This window comes from Culex quinquefasciatus, chromosome 1 (genome assembly GCF_015732765.1).
Source record: "Culex quinquefasciatus strain JHB chromosome 1, VPISU_Cqui_1.0_pri_paternal, whole genome shotgun sequence".
Taxonomy (NCBI): Eukaryota; Metazoa; Arthropoda; class Insecta; order Diptera; family Culicidae; genus Culex; species Culex quinquefasciatus.
Genome location: NC_051861.1, coordinates 126,122,157 through 126,141,992, shown reverse-complemented (window position 1 = coordinate 126,141,992; position 19,836 = coordinate 126,122,157). Strand labels below are relative to the sequence as shown.

General features: G+C 40.6%; 1 protein-coding gene across 1 annotated transcript; it reads left to right on the top strand.

Annotated features, from left to right (window-relative positions):
• The first annotated feature begins 1,291 nt into the window (after positions 1 to 1,291).
• On the top strand, positions 1,292 to 12,068 carry LOC6035135 (60S ribosomal protein L7a). Its single transcript, XM_038253453.1, has 4 exons — positions 1,292 to 1,419; positions 1,777 to 1,897; positions 11,066 to 11,436; positions 11,631 to 12,068. The coding sequence occupies exons 1-4, from the start codon at positions 1,405 to 1,407 to the stop codon at positions 11,934 to 11,936; spliced, it is 813 nt and encodes a 270-aa protein (XP_038109381.1). The 5' UTR covers positions 1,292 to 1,404; the 3' UTR covers positions 11,937 to 12,068.
• The last annotated feature ends 7,768 nt before the right edge of the window (positions 12,069 to 19,836 follow it).

Genomic DNA, 19,836 nt, shown 5'->3' with positions numbered 1-19,836 from the left:
TGCTAACTTACGTGAAATTGTCCGAGGATTCCGAATATGACAAAATTGGGACCAAAAAGTGCCGCTATGGCGGCCTACAGGGCAAAAACTAACGTTGTAAAATGTTTGTTCTAGAAAAATCGAAAAACTATGAGAAAAACTGCGATTGGCCAAAAAGTTAACACCGTAGGCTTATAGTCCATGTAATTACCTATCTTTTGACCTATGGGAGTAGGGGTGTTGGAGGCTGTTGGAAAAGATATTAAGGTTTTAAAAATCCATTTTTGACAGTAATTTGCAAAAGCTAAGAGAAAAGTCGATTTAATCCTGGATGTCTATAGCACATTTTGAAGTGCTTCAAAAGACCTTCCGAATGCATCTAAGAGAGTTGGAATTGATAAAGTTTTACGGAAATGCGAGCAATTTTAAGATTTTTTAGGTTTTTTGGACCTCAAACTTCAAAGCCCGTTTTACCCCACTTCCCTTTGTCATAGAGGGCTCATATTTGGCATGAGTTCATCTCATATATAGACAAACAAACGCTGAAAGTTTCATACAAATCGGAGCACCTCGATACGACCTGTTACACATTGGTGAAAAACTCGCTCTTAAATACAACAATTTTAGAATGTATACAAATTTACAGTAAAAAGTCTAACATTTTAGTAAATTGCTTCTATTTTAAGCTTTTAAACGCTTTTCTATAGACGCTTTTAAATCTGATTTATCGTCATCATTTGCGGTAATTTTTTTTCTGTGCTCAAAAAATTGCATACCTTCAGGCCAATCGGGTACTAAAGCCCTATGTCAATTTTTATGTACAACGGTAAAAATCACAATTAAAAACCATTTCTGATAACTTTTTTTCATTTTAACGCAAAAAAAAATTGACAAGACAACATTTTTTCGATGGATCAACTATGGTCCCCTTGAAACGAGCTGTCAAGTAGGACTTTTTCTGACAAGAAGGACCGTGTAGTTAATTTTAAAAAAATGAATTAAAAATCCATTTTAAATCCTTTGCGGTCGTTCAAAGGGTACAATACTCAGAAAAATAAGCTTTATCGTTGTGAACAATAATCGAGAAATTAAAAAGAGAGATGTGAGCCGGTAACATGGAGTGAAACTTTCGCAGCTGTCATGGTAAACTTCACAGCAGCTTGACAGAAAGTTTAACTCCATGTTGCACTTTTAATTTCTCGATATCCCAAAATTAAGCTTAATTTTAGGACCCAATTCCAACTTCTTTCCTGTGCGCAAACCCCCCCGGTCGCATTTCGCCCGCCACCTGTCAAACGCTCTTTCAGCTTTCAACGCCGTCAGGTTGGCAAAACTGGCCTCGGAGGACGTGACGTCACGACGGGCTCTTTTCCATCTTGGTTTCACGAAACACAAGATCTAACTCCGCATCGGCAGCCGTCGAAAATGGTCAACAAGAAGGTAAATAGTGGTCCGCGGGGACCGAAACCGAGTCGGAACGAAGCGCCCGCGCCCGGCGGAACCGGTGGTGTGGGGAGCTGTGGGGGCTTCCTGTGGGAAAGTGGCCAAAAACGGCGGAAAAACAGTTGGATTTCGAGCGAGTGTGTGGAACTTGCGAGTGTGTTTGACAGCAACGGCAGTAGGCGGGGTGACAGTTGCAAACAACGATGTTTTGACTGCGGTGTGTTTCTGGGCAAACGGATTTGCGGAATCCGGTTCCGGTGTGCTGTGGGGCGCGGATGTTCCGATCGGTGATTTTCTTCGATTCGACTGCGGGATTCTAATGTGTGAGCATTTCTTGGTCTCGAATCATTTTAGCCAACCAAGAAGAAGGTCGCCGGCAAGAAGGTGGCCGCGGCCCCGCTCGCCGTCAAGAAGGTCGAGGTTAAGAAGGTGGTCAACCCGCTGTTCGAGAAGCGCACCAAGAACTACGGAATCGGTGAGTACAGTGTGGGTCGGCGAAACGAGCCCCGGAAGTGCAACTGTGAGGAGGGTTTTGTTTGCAAGTCAAACGTGCTTCTCCGTGCCCCCTTTGGGAACGTCACGTTTGTGTTGTTTTGGAGGGCCAATCGGGGTAAAATGAGTTTTTGTTTAAAATCTGGATATTTTTTAAGAAATGGTAAAAACTTTATCAAAGTTTTTTTTTAAACAATCTATTCTTGGTTTTTTTTTTATTTTTAGATGATTGAAATGATAACAATTAGGGGAAATATATGTATTCTAATCAAACACCTATCTTCGCCATATGGAGAGTTTGTTGCTCGATTAAAGCTTCAAAAATTGTGTTTTCACTGTAATATACCAACCAAACGATCATAGACGAGTAAGCACGCAGTCTGGTAAATGTTTCAGACCCAAAAGTAAGCTAGTTTAACTAAAATTAGCGAAAAACATGATTTTGATCGATTTTTCCTTTGTCTGGAAAGCATCGATTAGGCAGGTTTGAAAATAACTTTTGATCGCTTAAGCACAGTCTTTTGGAACACATCATTTTGTTTTCATTATTTCTCACTTATTTTAACACACTTCACAACTTTTTTCGACGCTAACGTCTACAGAATCATTTCCACATTTACACTGAAATATCTTTTTTCATGAAAATGTTAGTTTTTAGTAAGAAAATTCACTTTAAAAAATATTCAAAAACACCAGCTGCAATTGTATTTTCATCGAACTTCGGCATTCTTTCAAGCTGACACAAACACTAACATATTTGCAGTGTTGCCAAACGAGAACACATTTTTTTTCTTGTTTTTCTATGACTCCTAAATCTTTTCCTCCCATGCAACCCAAGTTTGCCACGAATCTGGCAACTCATGCGTCATTTTCAACTTGAAAACTGATTAGACCCTTTGTAAAATTGGTTGACAGTTCAGCAGTGTCAACATTGTGAAAATTGTCGTGGCGTGTTGTTTTTTTTATTTCTGGTGAGTTAAAAAAAGGTAATTTTGCAGCAAATAATAATTTTTTTAAATCTTTTGTTTCAGAACCCAAAGAAATCCCTCCGGATTTGTCCATTCCGGGCTGTGAAAGCAACCAGGACAACAATCCTCGTCAGCGTTGTTTATTCCAAGCAACTCTACCACTTGACCTCCGGAATAACAAAAAACAACCAGTGACTGCCGGCCCACATGACGACATCGGCGCTTTGGAGGAGAACGCGACGTTCCTCGAGAACAATCCGCTTGGAGGCGGCCTCGGACCAGCATACTCCACCAGCTGAATCAGCAAAGTGAGTGCATTCGTTGCACCGGAGGGGAACAAGACGTTCCTCGAGAAAAACCCACCCGGAGGCGGCCCCAGTGCCTACGCCACTAGCAGAACCAGCAGCATGCGTGCATTCGCTGCACCGGAGGACAACGCGATGTTTCTCGAGACCAACCCGCCCGGAGGCGGTCCCGGATCCTACGCCACTAACAGAACCAGCAACTAAGTGCATTGCTGCACCGGGGTTGAAACTGGTGTTCCTTAAGACTAACCCGCCTGGAGGCGGCCCCAGAACCTACACCACCAGCAGAATCAGAATCAACTTCGTAAAGCCGATGATTTCGCGAAAAAAAAAATACTTGGTGGGACAATTTTGCGTAGAATTAAAACGATTTAACAGACTTGATGTTGGTTTTAATGGGTTTGCGAATAAAGTACTAGATTTTATCTCTTTTTCTTTAAGTATACGTTGAACTAAACATAAAAATGCCAAAAACTCAAAATTGTCAGAAAATTACATGACACAATTATGACAGTTAACTCCCAAGCACTTATAAAATAATAAAATTTTGTACAGGATATTCAATCTTTTCTTGAACATGGGTATTAAGGTGTTATTTTCGAACAAGTGGTTGGAACGATTCATTCATTGTTTTAAGTGCTGCGGCTGTGTCCGACTTCAGCTGTTCAAAAAGATCGGAATCCTTCGATATGGACCTTTTGAATTGATTTTCTGAATATTCGCTGTTATAGTATGTATTTGGATATATTTTCATGCTCTTTTTGTTATATGTATTAAATTGCAATAAAATCTAGTAAGTTTTGTCCCTATTTAGCCCAGATTGCAGTTCTATTAAAATTACGCTGCTTGATTTTGAAAAAAATACAGCGTTTATTATTTCCAAAATAACGGTCATTTTGAAAACAAATTTTAAAACTGTCTCAGTTTTCACAGGCCCTTTGCAATTCGAGATTAGAGCTTTCATGCAGATTTTCTTTGTAGTGGTGCTCAAAAGGCGTTGATTAGAATAGGTATCTGGGAGTGATTATAATAGGCTGATTAGGCTGAATATACAAATTTGATGAAGTGAAATAAAAATGATTTTAAAAATAGATTAAATAACTGCAGTTCATATTATTTTATATTAAAATGTTGAGGAAGAGTTGCTCTTTCCAATAAACATAGAAACTTGATGATTTAATTGAGAATAGCTGAGAAATTCTTAAAGAAATCAAGAGTCGCCGCTAAATAGGCTGAAAATAGGCATAATTCCCCTATGATTTTTAGAAATGGATTGAAAACAAAATCCAAAAAAGTGTTAATCTACGAGAAAAGGTTTAAGGACGAGTGGTCGAATGCCCAAAATGTCGAAGGAAACAGGTTGAAAAATGAGCATAAAGTTGTAAAGCAGTCTATCCTGCTCACGCCAGTGAATGTTTACATTGAACATAAGCGGGATAGACTGCTTGTTTCCAAATCCACTTTGGCTCATTTACATTGTTGAGCTTAAAAAAGTTCAAAAGGTTTGTTATTTTATTGTAATATTTGAGTTTTTTTTATTTTCTCAGTTTATATAAAAAAAAAATAAAAAAAAATGTAAATTTAAACATTGATCCATAAGACCTTTTGTCGATCATTCTTCTGTTCGACCTTTTTTGAATTCAATCTTTTGTCTCTTGGCCTTTTCTCCATTCCATCATCAGTTTATTAAAAATTTTGTCACTTTGAACATTTTTTTTTTACATTCGATCTTTTGTCATTTTTTTTTTGTTTATTCGGCCTTTTGTTCACTTGAACTTTTGGCAATTTAATGTTTTGTCCGTTCGATTACTTTTTCTTAATATCCGCTTTTTATTGTTTCAATTTTCAATAGTGTTTTTATTAGAATTTAACTGTTCTGCTCCAGGATGTTACATTTGCAATTCAGAGATTTGGAGAACCTTTCAACTGAGATCAATTCATAAGCCTTTGCAGGGAGGATACATATTTCTACGTTTAGATTTTGCTAACTGGGTGTTCTTTTAGGGAAAATGTTTTTTGAGAAAAAACCCTAGATCTATGTTTGGCTTAAAAACTAATATCACAGTTGTTGGCGGAGGAGTGCTTCGATGAGCGGATTCGTTGACATTCCACACGAAGTCCTGAAGGTTCTCGTTGCCCTTTCAATGCTTGCGTCGACGGTGTCGACGCCGGCCAGCTTGTGTAGGTCGTCGGTCGGGTACCACGGGTCCAGGTTGTGCACCATCTTGAGCAGCTTATTCTGCTTCACCTGGAGTCGCTTACGGTGCGATTTGGCGCAGTTGCCCCAGACCGCAGCAGCGTAGGTCAGCATTGGACGGATGATGCACTTGACCACTAGCGACTTGTTCTTGATGCTCAGCTTCGACCGCCGATTCAGCAGGGAGTAGAGCGCTTTGGTGGACCGATCCACCTTCCCGATGATGTAGTTCACGTGCTTGTCGTACTTTAGCTTCTTGTCATGCACCACTCCCAGGTACGTGACTTCGTCGTCCCACGTTGCAGGCTGGCCGTTGACGCTGATCGATCTGCGGGGAAGGTGCCGAGCAGCACGCCTCCTGGTGAAGAAGATGGACTGGGTTTTCCCAGCGTTCAGCTTGATGCGCCACTTCCGCTGAAACTCCTCGAGGTTGTTCTGTGCCGCTTGTAGGTGGGTGACGACGATCTTCGGGTCCTTGTCCGATGCCAAGTATGCAGTGTCATCCGCAAAGAATGCGTACGACACTCCATCGATCATCGGCACGTCGGAGGTGAGGATGTTGTAGAGAGTCGGGCTCAGCACTGATCCTTGGGGCACGCCGAAGGGGATGTTGTGGACGGAAGAACGCTCGCCATTCACCGTCACCGTAAACGACCGATTTGTCAGGAACGACTCGACGATCTTGACCAGGAACGGCTGGAGGTTCGAGCGGAAGAGCTTGTAGACCACGGCGTCCTGCCACACGGAGTCGTAGGCCTTTTCGACGTCGAGAAGGATCATGCCGGTCGACTTCCCGCCAGGAAACCGCGCTTCACCATCTCCGAGATACGGGCGAGTTGGTGCACCGTTGAGTGCCCCGGCTTGAAGCCGAACTGCTCGTGTGGAATGAGTTGCTCCGTCTCCAGGTGACGGTTTATCCGGACGAGGATCACCCGTTCCAGGAGTTTGCTCAGGCTGCTCAAAAGGCTGATCGGGCGGTAGTTACCTGGATTGGTTATATCCTTGTTCGCCTTTGGGATGGCGATCACACTCGCGTGTTTCCAGCCGGCCGGAAAGTAGCCCAAGGCCAGGCAAGCGTTGAAGATTTTGGTCAGGACGACCAACCCTTTTCTTGGCAGCTGCTTGAGGCACGTATTCCGGATTCCGTCTTGCCCAGGAGACTTCCGGTTTTTGAGCGTGCGGATGATCGCCTTGACCTCTTTCGGCTTGACAAGGGCGGCCGGAGGCACGGGAGGAGTTGTCGCTCGGATGTGGCCAAGCGCGTTCTCCACAGCAGCCGATGTTTCGGGATCACCTGGTTGCTCGTTGTTGTGGGCAGCGGCGAATGCACTAGCGAGCGCTTCGGCTTTCGCTGAAGGGCTCGCTACGAGGTCTCCGTTGACGTTCAGCGGAGGACTGTACTTGACCGTGTTCCGGAGGTTGCGGGTGAGCTTCCAGAACTTGTTGCTGCCGTTGTCCAGCGTCCTTAGTAAGGAGCCAAAGTTTTTGTAGCGGTGTTCGGCGCTTTTGGTGCTGATGACGTTGTTCAGGTGGGTCACCACCGCTCCGATGAGCGGGTCATGTCTTCGGATGAACTGCCTACGCCGTACGTTCCTCAGCCGGATTAGCAGCTTCAGCTCGTCGGGAATGTCTTTCTTCTGAGGTAGGATCCTACGTGAAGGGACAGCGGATTCCTCAGCTGCTTTGAGGATGGCGGTGAACTTGTCGATGGCGTCGTCGATTTTCTCCGAGCGATCCAAATCGTTGATCCAGCTTGCGTTAAGGTCGACCTCCCGCTCGATCGAGCGAGCAAACGTACTCCAGTTCGCTCTGTCGAAGCATCGGACGAGTCTTCCAGCCGGGGCGACTGGAACGTCAGCGTCGATCGTAAAAGTGACTGGCAGATGGTCCGACGACAGTTCGACGTGCGTTATCGGCTTCGACATCTGCACTAGGTTGTTTGAGATGACCAGGTCCAACGTGGAAGGCCTCCCTCGTCCAGCGGGGCAGCGGGTGGGAGTATCCGGAGCGTGTATGTAGATGTCCTTGGACTCGTACTCTTGGTGCAAGATTTGTCCTGCTTTGTTGGCCCTGGCACAGTTCCACATCCTATGTCGCGCGTTCAGGTCACCCACCAGGAAGACTGACCCATCGATGCTGCTGAGCTGCCGTATTTCGCGTCGGAACTGACAAAGCGTTGCCCTGCGGGTCGAGCCAGGGTAGTAAACAGCAACGATGTTCACTGGTGCGGGATCCACATTGATCGTGACCCCAACGGACTCGATTGCCCGGGTCGAAGTTTCGAGCTTGGAGTACTTTATCCCGTTACGCACCAGCAGTGCAACTCCTCCCCCTCGAGCAGCATCCGGTGAGTTACGGTCCGCGCGAACAATGGTGTAGCTTTCGTGGTACACCGAGTTGTTGAGCTTTTTATTGTTTCTTCGATCATTCGTTCGTTCGATTTTTTATAAACTCAATTGGAACTTTAGTACATTCGACCTCTTGTTTATTCGACCTTTTGTTCATCCGAACCCTTTTTTTAATTTGAATTGTAGTTTATATAACCTTTTGTCAAGTTAAATGACCATTAAATTTTAACCTTTTGTCCAATCGATCTTTTATCATTTTCGATCCTTCGATTTAATAATAAAAAAAAAACTTTTGCAAATTTGAACTATTGTAAATTCGACCAATCGTCAGTTCGATCATTTGTTTGTTTTATAATTTGAAAACTTTTTCATTTAAACTTTTGTCAATATAAGCATTGGTTCATTCGACCTTTTGTCAAGGATTTTTTCATTTCGACTTTTACATTTTTTAACCCTTGATCTTTTTTTCCATTTCATTTGAGGTTAAGTCCATTCGACCTGTTCAACCATTTTTTCCGTTTAACCTTTTTCCGTTCGATCTTTTGTCTTATTTGAACTTTAGTACATTCGAACATCAGGCATTTTTTTCATTTGCGCTTTTTTTCATTCGACTTTTTTACTATTTCAACCTCAATATTTAACTTTTGTACATTCGACCTTTTGTTTATCGGATATTTTCTCGGGATAGTTTTCAAAAGGTCACAAGCTAAACAAAGCTGTTTTTTTATCGGTTCTCGATCAATCTGAAAAAAAAAAATGTTATTTGTCAATTTCATTTTTTTTTTTTTAATTCGACTCTCTTACCATATTCACTTATGTCAATTTAAACTTGTGTACATTCGACCTTTTGTACATTCGACCTCTTGTTTGAAAAACAATGTTTCATTAGGGTGGCAAGATTTTTTCTTAAATTCTTTAGAGATTGGAAAAAAATAAGTAACTGTTCCAATTTTGAGCTGAATCGGTTAAGGGTTAAGAGTCGCTTTTTTACGTTGAAGTTTGTATGGGAAAATTCGAAAAAATGTGTGAGGAAAAGCAAAAATTCCGAAATTTCGCCAAAAGGTCTTTGTCGAAGACCGCAAAACGATCCGAGTTAAACCTGAAGAGGTATTAACGATTTAAAGATGACGTTTTTGTATGAAAAGATTTTTTCACCAACTTCAACGATAAAAAGCTTAACCCCCTAATTCTAAATCACTTTAGTTTAAATATAAAATAAAATTAACGATAACGATAATCTATCGTCGATAATGGACGATAACTCATTTTTAAAATATTTCTAAAATCGATTAATTTAACCATATCATGCTAAATTTTCAATGCTTTCACTAAGAATATATTTTTGAAAATCTTGTAAGTTTCATGTTAAAATACGTACTCAAAATTGTTCACAAAATACCGTATTTTTTTCGAAAATACCCAAACTTTCATAATCTTGTGGTTTGGTTGAGCGTTTCATAATCTGCAAAATGGGTTTCAAACGAAGCAAAATTTTGCTTTGTCACTTTATTAGAGTATTTTTTTTTAAATACTAAAATTTTCACAAATTGTCGTATTTTTTTCGAAAATACTCCAATTTTCATGATATGCAATATAGGTATCAAACAAAGCGAAATTTTTAATGCTTTTTCACTTTATTTAAGCTTTTTTTTTGTAAAATATACAAATTTTCATAAATTACCGTAATTCTCGAAAATACTCAAAGTTTCAAAAATTGTATCAAACAAAGAGACATTTTGTTTGCTTTTACACATTATCAGATTTTTTTTTGTAAAATACTAAAATTTTCTCAAAATACCGTATTTTTTTCGTAAATTCTTTTTTTTTACATGTGCAATATGGGTATCGAACGACGCAAAATTGTGTATGATGTTTGAGAATTTGAATGTATGTAAATTAAAAAATTTACAATTAAAAAAATTAAAAAAAAAAAAACTTATAAAAAACAAAGCATACATAATTTCGCTTCGTTTAATACCCATATTGCAAATTATAAAAATTTGAGTACTTTCGAAAACACAGTCCAAACTCGATTATCCGAAGTTTGGATTATCCGAAGGTTTGTATGGGACTTCGGATAATCGAATCCCGAACAAAAAAAAGTTGTTTTCGCATTTTTTTCACTTTCTTGTTTTTTTTTATGTAAAATTTTAGTTCTCTGACCCCATTTTAGTCAAATTTGAGTTGTTTATTGCCTATTTAAAACAATGCATTTTTCAACATTGCACCATCGCCATTTTGGCCGCCATCTTGGATTTAAAAATTCAAAATCATTTTAGCGTAGTTTAGGGGTCATATCTAAGCTAGACAATAAAAAAATAGACAACGTGAAAACATTTTTTTTCGTGATTCGATTATCCGAAGTTTCGATTATGCGAAGTGAAATTTTTCCGAGGCCTTCGGATAATCGAGTCTGGACTGTGTACGGTATTTTGTGAAAATTTAAGTATTTTTTAAAAAATACTTAAATAAAGCGAAAAAACATACAACATTTCGCTTCGTTTGATACGCACATTGCGAGTTATGAAAATTTGAGTATTTTCGAAAAATACGGTATTTTGTGAACAATTTTGAGCACTAATTTATATTTTAAAACTTACAACATTTTCTAAAAATATATTCTTATTGAAAGGATTGAGAATTCAACATAATATAGTTGAATTAAACTATTTTAGAAAGATTTAAAAAATGAGTTATCGTCCATTATCGACGATGAGATCATCGACTAACAACCTTGTTTTTTTTTTTCGAAGAGAGAGAAAAAGGAGGCCTAAACATCTCAAATTTTGTGTAACGTGATTAAAGAAGAGGAGCAAACGTGGCCGAATGTTTACGATGTTCGCTTCGTAAGCAAAGTGTCCTTGATTCGATTCCCACCTGCTCCCGAAAAAAAAGTATTGGACTCGTTGAATTCTGAAATGGTACAAAAGCATGAGCTCACACGGTGGGGTTCGATCCCCCGTCCTTTAGATTGGTAAGCGAAATGCTTACCACAAGATCCTAGAGGTTTGTGAGTTTAGAAGGAACTAGGCTGATATAGAATCAGACCATCCAATTTCCCAAAAAAAAAAGTCCAACTCCGAGCGAACCTTACCTGAGGGCACCGTGGAGATTTTCCCTTATCCTGTTGAAAAAGTCGAGCATCAACTATTCTCAAAATGTGAGTTCCAAATGATGATAAGAATTTCTTCAACTGAAGAGCAACTTGCTCTCTTGAAGAAAATCCCTTCACGTTGACTTTTTTGTCTGATGGAACTCTCGTTAGAATTGAAATTTTCTTGCTGTTTTAAAGAAATCGAGTCTAATAAACTTATTTTTTTCCTAACCTTCCAGGCCAGAATGTGCAGCCCAAGCGCGACCTGTCCCGGTTCGTGCGCTGGCCCAAGTACATCCGCATCCAGCGCCACAAGGCGGTGCTGCAGAAGCGCCTCAAGATCCCGCCGCCAATCAACCAGTTCTCGCAGGCTCTGGACAAGCACACCGCCCAGCAGCTGTTCAAGCTGCTCGAGAAGTACCGCCCGGAGAACCCGATCGCCAAGATCCAGCGCCTGAAGGCCAAGGCCGAGGCGAAGGCCGCCGGCAAGGAGGCCCCCCCGGCCAAGAAGACGAACCAGCTGCGCCAGGGTGCCAACACCGTGGTCAAGCTAGTCGAGCAGAAGAAGGCCCAGCTCGTGGTCATCTCGCACGACGTCGACCCCATTGAGGTGAGTCTCGGCATTCCTCAAGTCTTGTCGTGTTGGTTCCAAGTGATGATAAGAATTTCTTCAACTGAAGCGAGCACGCTCGCTCCTGAAGATACCCCTTTCACGTTGACTTTATTTGTCTGATGGAACCAACGAAGACACGTAAGACACGTTCTTGCTCCAGATTCGATTCTAACACCTTCCAATTCTAACAGCTGGTCATCTACCTGCCGGCCCTGTGCCGCAAGATGGGCATCCCGTACTGCATCATCAAGGGCAAGTCCCGGCTCGGAACGCTGGTGTACCGCAAGACGTGCACGTGCGTCGCGCTCACCCAGGTCGACAACTCGGACCGCGCCAACCTCGGCAAGCTGGTCGAGACGATCAAGACCAACTTCAACGACCGGTACGAGGAGATCCGCAAGCACTGGGGCGGTGGCCTCCTCGGCCCCAAGAGTATGGCCCGCATCGCCAAGATCGAGAAGGCGAAGGCGCGCGAGCTGACGCAGAAGACGGCGTAAGCTGCTGCGCGTGGGGTTTACTCTTAAAAATCTTGTATGTGTAAGGATTCTTTCGGTTCCAGAGAGAAGAACGCGTGCGCGGAGAGAAAGAGAGAAAAAATAAACACTGAAAAACAGTACACGTTAAGCTTAGTTTATTCCGTTTTATTTGGAACTTGAGCTTCTTTTCCATTTAAGCCGTATAGAATATCACAAAAACTACAAATGTTTTTTTTTCAGGTAATGTCGATCACTCGATTTCCGTTGAAAAAACGCTTTTTAAGAGTACAGCTCTTTGAACGTCAAAATGATGATATGGCAACATTACAGACACTGTTCCCGAGGAAGACCACCAGAAATCCCGATGCGAGACGCGTTATCTCAACTAGACCTTGATGTTCTCTATCCGATCTATCAGTTCCTCTCAGATTCCAAAATGTCTATTTAGTTTTCTTCCAAATAGTTTTCCCTCAGTTAGTATAACTCGCCTTCCCACAAAGCCGTCGTTTCTGGTTTGCACCGGAAGCAAAGCAAGATCGCCCCAGCAGCTGGACACCGAGTTGCGGCAAAACGCAAAGGCCAGCAGAGCCAACCAAGACCCCTACACAATCCCCCTTCCCTTCCCACGCCTTGTCTTTAACATCAATCCCTTCCCTACTAACCCCGAGTAGGCCGCGGGTAATCGGCTCCCCTCCCACTAACATTTACACACAAGATCCTCTGTAATTAATAAGTCAAATGTAATTACAAAAGCCGACTCGGTCCTAACCAAGTCCCAGTACCGAAAAGGACCTAATATGAAAAAAAAAAACAGACACGATGGAATCAGATGCAGCTTTCTTGAGCTGCAAACAAAATAACAAAGAGAGGTAATGTTCCGTTCTCGATGCATAATGCGTAAATAGTCGTTTAGTGTAGTCATGGAGCGAGGGTTGCACCTGTCAAATCTGCGACTATCGAGAAATTAAAAGTGCAACTTTCTGTCAAGCTTCTGTGAAGTATTCCATGACAGCTGTGAAAGTTTCACTCCACGTTACCGGCTCACATCTCTCTATTTAATTTCTCGATATGTTTTGATAGAGCAACGCTCCTCACAACCACTTAGTTCTGCGTTTACATCACCATTTGACGCCATAGAAACCCAATCTTTTTGGGAATTTTTAAAAAGTCGTCTTATTTTGTCTAACTTTTAGTGGATCAATTTAATGGCGACTATAAACAACAGCTTGCGAGTTTCGTTCATCAGCTTGACGGAAACAGACGTGTTTGCGTACGGTCTGAAGGCATCGCCAATGCGTGCCTTGACGTGTTTGACGGATGGAGGTGGAGGAGTCCTCCGAAGCTGATGCTTTTCATCACACCCCCGGGAATCGGAAGCGGAGAAGAAAAAAAGGTGGAGCGGAATCTGCTCAACAACAAACTTAAGTTCAGCCCGCTAGCGGAAAACAACAACAATGCCAGCCCAGCAGGAGGAGGGGACGCCCCGGTGGTTCCAGCATCCGGCCAGTCGGCAGGTAAACAAAAGCAACCTCCTTTGGTGGTGAAGAACACCACGGAAGAACACCAAGCTGCGATAGTTCGATCCGATTTACAAACTAACCCGATTTGGAACCAAGGTGACCTGCTTCTCTGGCAAAGATAGACAGGCTGAAGAGCGAACTCAAGCTGGACGCGCTGAAGGTGCATGTCATCAAGCGGAAGGTAAAGTCCACCGTGGACGAAACTCTGTACATTGCGGTCTTCCCAAGGGATACACTAATCTGAAGAACCGCCAAAGAGTCAAAGCGGTGTACCAACTGTGAGGGTACCCACAAGACGGACGAGTGCAATGTCCAAGATTTCATCCGGCGGCGACAGCAGGCGTCTAGCAGTTCCGGCGTCACGCCGACGGAGTTCCCTCCGCTGCCGGGCGGAGTTCCGGACGAAAAATTGAAGGATCCGTAGGCAGCAACAAAGGAACCTCCCGAGACGGTGGAGCCACGGATGAGGAAGCTGGGGAGGTGCTCTACAGTTCGGCTGAGCTGTGGGGTATTTTCTCCGCATACATCGGCAGGTTTAGGACCTGCAAAACTCCGCTTGGACCAAACCGATCCTCGGTCCTAACCGGGTCCCAGCACCTAAGGTGACCTAATAAAAAATAAGTTAAATAAGAAAAAAAAACCTTCATGTTCTCTATCCGATCTATCAGTTTCTATTTTGATCTTTGCGTAACAAAGGACCCAATCACAATCACTTGGACCCAATAAAAATAAGTAAGCGAATAAATAAAAAGACGAGCTTTAAGATGCCCTGAAAGTCTGATGCGTTGCTAAAGAAACGCTGCTTTCAACCATTTTGATCTAGGTTTTAAAAATTTCTATTATCTCTGAAAGCCGCGTTCTGGCTCTTATATAACGGTTTTTTAGAAAGTTGCTTAGACTGTATCAATGTGAACGTCTCGAGCGACTTTTCATAATTAATTCAAGCTTAGAGGAATATATCGGAGAAATACTTAAAACTTTTTCAAGGGGAAGACAACAATCTAGACATCAATCTATTTCTAGGAAAAGTGATCCAGACTCCCAAATGCTCGGTACTAACATCAATTTAATAATTATATGCACCAACATGACCTAAATGTATCAGCAGATGTCGGTGGTACCATATATGTATATAGACCTCGATCTTATTTCTTGTAAAGTTATGAAAATCATCATTTATCAATGATTACCGATCAAGAGTGAGTGACACTTTTTAGTTTGTACCCCGTTGGTTTGACAAAGTCAAACTAAAAAGTGACGAACTGTGATTGTGGTGTCAAACTAAACAGTGACCCCTTTCGTTTGAAAACAGTTGGTGTCAAACCAACGGGGTTTGAGTTTACTATATTTTATAAATTTTGAGACATATTCGATTTAGAACAAAAAACCCTTCAGCGCCTTCAAGAAGGGTACAACCGACGACGTACAACCATAGATTAACTACTAATTATCAATTGGTCGATATCGAGAAATAACCCATGTGAGTTGGTTTACAAAGAGTGTACCCTGCTCACTCCTCTTCAAAATCGGCAAAATGTATTTTTTGATTTGGTTTAACATTTGTGGGGGCCTTCCCTAGTTATTTTGTGTCATTGGTTCACCCATACAAGTCTCCATACAATTTTGGCAGCTGTCCATACAAAAAAGGTACGTAAATATTCAAACAGCTGTAACTTTTTAATGAATTTTCTGATCAATTTGGTGTCTTCGGCAAAGTTGTAGGTATTGTTGAGGACTATTGAGGAAAAAAATAGGTACACGGATTTTTTGCCGATTTTTTGATTGGCTTTTTTTTCACTAAAACTCAATTTTTAAAATACGTATTTTTTGTTTTTCGAGATTTGTTTTATATGTTTTAGGGGCCAAAACCCGCAACTTTTGAGCCATAGAGAAGTATGGTCAAAAAATCAGCCGCCGAGTTATGATTTTTTGAAAAAAATAGTTATTTTTGGAAAAAAAAAATCGAAATTTTACTCATAAACAAATTTTGACCTATTTTTTTAAATGCAAAATTGAATTTGCAATCGAAAACTACTTCATGTAGGGATTATGGGTTGCAGGATTGAATATGTAATAAATTATTAAATCAGTATGTATTATAAGATTGATATAATTCATAAATTTAATAAAAGTTTAGAGCGCAGCAAAAAGTGCGCACCTTCATGAATATTGCCTTGTTAGCTGATTGCGGATTGAGTGCGAGAGCGCGCTAGCGAGCTGCGAGAGAGAACAACAAGCGAGAAAAAACAAGGAGATGCGCGCGGCCGGCGAAAGAGAGAATGAAGATTGTCAAATCCAAATCAGTTTTGTGGTTAATTTGTGTGGAATAAGACTAGAATGTGTTGTTTGTTAATTGCAAAATATCTGTTTTTATTATAAAAGAAAGTCCCCGATCACGACACTTCACAGATTTTTTGATGAAAGGCTCCGTTTTCAAGATATAGCCACCGTATGTTTGATTTTAGTGAAATATTTGCAGTTTTTCGATTTTTAAAAATTGTAATGATGAGTGACCGTTTCTGAACATATTTTTTTTGAAGGTTCAGGAAATTTGATATAAAATTGTCTAAGAGTCATTGAAGATTGGACCTCTGGTTGCTGAGATACAGCGGCTTTAAGAAAAAGCAACAGGAAAATTTAAGTTTTCTAAGTCTCACAAAACCCACCATTTTCTAATGTCGATATCTCAGCAATCAATGGTCCAATTTTCAATGTTAAAACATGAAACATTCGTAAAATTGTCCGATCTTTTCGTAAACAATATTGATCCTTGCACTGTAACTTGGATTTGGCCCGCACTTTTCTCTCGCACTTTTGACAGCAAAATTTCCAAAAACTAGGCAACCAGCAGTTGTTTATTTACATTTCCAGTCGCAGTTTCCACCAAACTGGACATTCGCACTTTAAAATTGCGTTTGACAGGAGAGCAACATCGGCTCGCTTTGATCATTTTTTGAGAAAATTAAAATTTCCCAAGCCAGTTTGACAAGTCGCAATAGTGCGATCGATAGCAATAATTTAGTGCGAAGTCCAAGTTAGTGAGAATTGCGCAATATTTTTAATTTTTTTGAATCAAGACAAATATTTCAAATTGTCGTAATATTGAATGTTTGATTTTAAAAGAAAATTAACAAAAAAGTATCAAAATCGAGACATTTAGTATGGGAGCTGTCAAATCTCTCACCATCAAAAAGCAGCGTTGAGCTTTCGCTGGATTTGTCTATTCTGGTATGGGTCATTCAGGGTTGCGAATGAGCGAGCGAGCCAGAATCCGTGCTCGCTCATTCATGAGCATGAGGACTTAACAGGTAGCTCGTGCTCGCTCATGCTCATCGCATGCGCTCGCGCTCGATGAGCGCTCATCAGCAAATCAGGTAGATTTTTAGTATTGTTGATGAATCTGGCACAGGCCAATTGGATTGCCACTTTTGAAGATAATTTCATCGCGAAAAAGGAACATGAACTCATCAAAGTTGCATTGGTAATTTAATTTTGGTTAACCGCGGTAAATTTTCATGAAATCATACGTTGGCGTCGAACTATCAAACATTGATCGCGGTGGATTGCGGAGGATACTTTTCTACCACAGTTTTTTTGTGTGATCAATGTGGTAATGGTAAATGCTTTGGTGGATTTTTGTTAATTCGAAATATTTCAATCTAATCTAATCTAATCTAACACAGACGCAGCCAGTCCGATGAAAGCATGCTGGAAAGTCTTGTGATAAGATTACGACCCAAGCACTTTTCTTGTCAATATTAATAATTGCAGTACATCCGAGAACACCCGAAAATGTATTGCAAAAATTAAAGCGGCCAGCCCTACTGCGTTGTGTTTACCGCAGAGAGGATTCTGAGAACGGATCACATTTCAAAGAATCTACAGGGGAGGAAGGATGCGTGGACATACCGTACCAAACGCTCCTATTTATGATTGTATTCTGTTTTGTAGGGTGTATCTAGTGTGCTATTATTAAATAATATATAATGCAAATATGATAAATAATAAAATTTCATGTAATTGGAAAGTCCTCACCAAGATCCTTAAAGTTGCTGCTCTTCCAATTCGAGTTGAGTCAAGTCTCAAGAGAGGGAGACTCAAAAAGATGAAGCGACGTTTGCAACACTGTACAGCGACACCGGGCAATCAGCGTAACACCTACACACTTTGATCACTAGTTCACTTTTTCTCACTCTTTTCCATTTTTTGCGGAACATTTGTCGTCTTCCTATGAAAACCCTTTTCTCCGGAAACCATCGCTGCCTAAACGACCGATCAACTGCCAGCGTTTTCTGAGTTGCACGACAAACTCACAAGTATTGGGTGATGTTTTCACGGAGAAACAATTTCCAAAACTCCGATACTTCATCGATACCGACACTGTTTCCTTTTTGAGCGAGGGGGTGTAGTTAAACTAAATCCACAGTTGGCCCAACTAGTTGAACACCTCTTCAGGAAGCTTTCTCCGTCTCATCACGACTAAACAACAAAGCAGCTCAGATCTCACTCCTAGTTTGAATTCAAAAACTAATTGTTATTTTACTGTGTATTGTTTTCTCCTTAAGTATTTCCTAGTGTTGAGTCGTGTTTATATGTTGCTATTTCTTCTGTCGCGGTCTTTTGTTAATTCGAAATATTTCAAGAAAATTTACCGCGGTTAACCAAAATCAAATTAGTAATGCAACTTTAATGTTGTCAGCCTATATTTTTTTCAGAGTTTGATAATTTAGAAAACTAGTTTTGATTAAATTCCCGATAAATGAAAAATGGCTGCCTCGCAATTAAGGTGTCTTAATTTGCTAAGAATCCCAGACACTCTTTTTAGCTTATTTCACTTTCAAATTTAGAGTAAACTGTCAAGGAACGGAATTTTTAGGTCTTAAATAAGCTGTAAATAGGATGGTCATCGATTTTTTTTTTAATATTAAAACATGTTTTTACTTGTGAGCACTCATTTATTTATTTGGATCGACTCCAGCATATAAATACAGGGATGCCACATTTGAAGATTTTCGAGCACAGGCTCAATGCTCAAACGTATTGTTTTGCCATGTTATTCGATGATTTTTAATTAAATAAATTACTCACGAAAAAGATAACAATGTGTTCAGCCAGGGGCTGACTTCGAATTCCCTACGTTGTGTCTTCAATTGATCCAGGCGCGTAGAATCTTTCAAATAAAAGAATAAAACAACTCGTTTGTGTGGCTGCTGAGCCAACCGTCTCGGACGGTGGTCAGAGCGCGAAGAGGCAGAATATAAGTTTATTGTTCTCGAAAAGGTACAGAAGTAAACACATGGAACGGACACAAATACCGTCTTGCACGAACACAATGTTTTGCTTCTTTTGCCAAAAGCAGATTTGTAAAATATGTGTTTGCCATCAAGTTAAACTCATTTGCGTTTTTGTGATGTGCCCGAAAATCTTCAAAATCTGGCATGCCTGTATAAATAAGATAATTGATGTGAAAATTATCTAAGACACATATTTGACATTTATTGCATGCTAAATTATTTACAAATAATTGACTAAACAAGATGAGGTGCCCAGGAATAAAAACATTATTTACTAAACGTATTACCAAGAAAACATATTATTAAATAGTTCACTTTCACGTGTCACTCTATCATCAACTTTTTTTTATTAATCGAATTATTTCTACACAGTAAAAAAAAGTGTACATTTGGATGGTGTGATTTGGTAAGGTTGAATATTACCTCTTGAATGTTATAATTTTACCTCGATTTAGACTGAAAAAGTTGCATTACACCAGAAAACAGGTAAAATTACACATTTTCAGAAGTAAAATTACGCATTTTTATAACATAAAAAACGTACTTCCCAGATGTAATATTTGTATGGTTTTTTACTGTGTACAGATCTTAATGTAACACCTAAACCCCTTAACTCTGACTCCAAAACAAGTTTCAAAACAGAAAATATGACAAATAACTTCATCCAATATTATTAAGATTAGCCTATTCAAGCCTCCATTTAAAAAAACAACCTCGAAGCTCTGCTGAAAAAAAAAGTTATTATCGTTTACCCGTTACAGGTAAAAAAATACCGCTCATTTTGCTCAATGAGCAAAAATGAGCGCGAGCGCGAGCAATGAGCATTTTCGCTCATAAAATAAATGAGCAAACACGAGCACGAGCAAACGTGAGCTAGCTCGCGTCGCACTTCTCCTCACGAATGAGTGAAAAATGCTCGCTCATGAGCGGATGAGCGCTCAAAATCGCAACACTGGGGTCATTTGACAGGGCTGCCACCACCGAATAAGGCTTTCTAGGCCCAGTGAAAAAAATATAATTTAACTCAAAAATGATGAACTTCTCGTCACAGTGTCCTGATGCAAACAATGATCGAGCTCGAGCTGTCACAGCCCTGCGAAGTATGTT

Excerpts from the sequence above, each read along its gene's own strand:
- LOC6035135 (XM_038253453.1), top strand. Across the intron at positions 1,898-11,065 it reads CACCAAGAACTACGGAATCG|GCCAGAATGTGCAGCCCAAG; the intron begins GTGAGTACAGTG and ends CTAACCTTCCAG. Across the intron at positions 11,437-11,630 it reads ACGACGTCGACCCCATTGAG|CTGGTCATCTACCTGCCGGC; the intron begins GTGAGTCTCGGC and ends CAATTCTAACAG.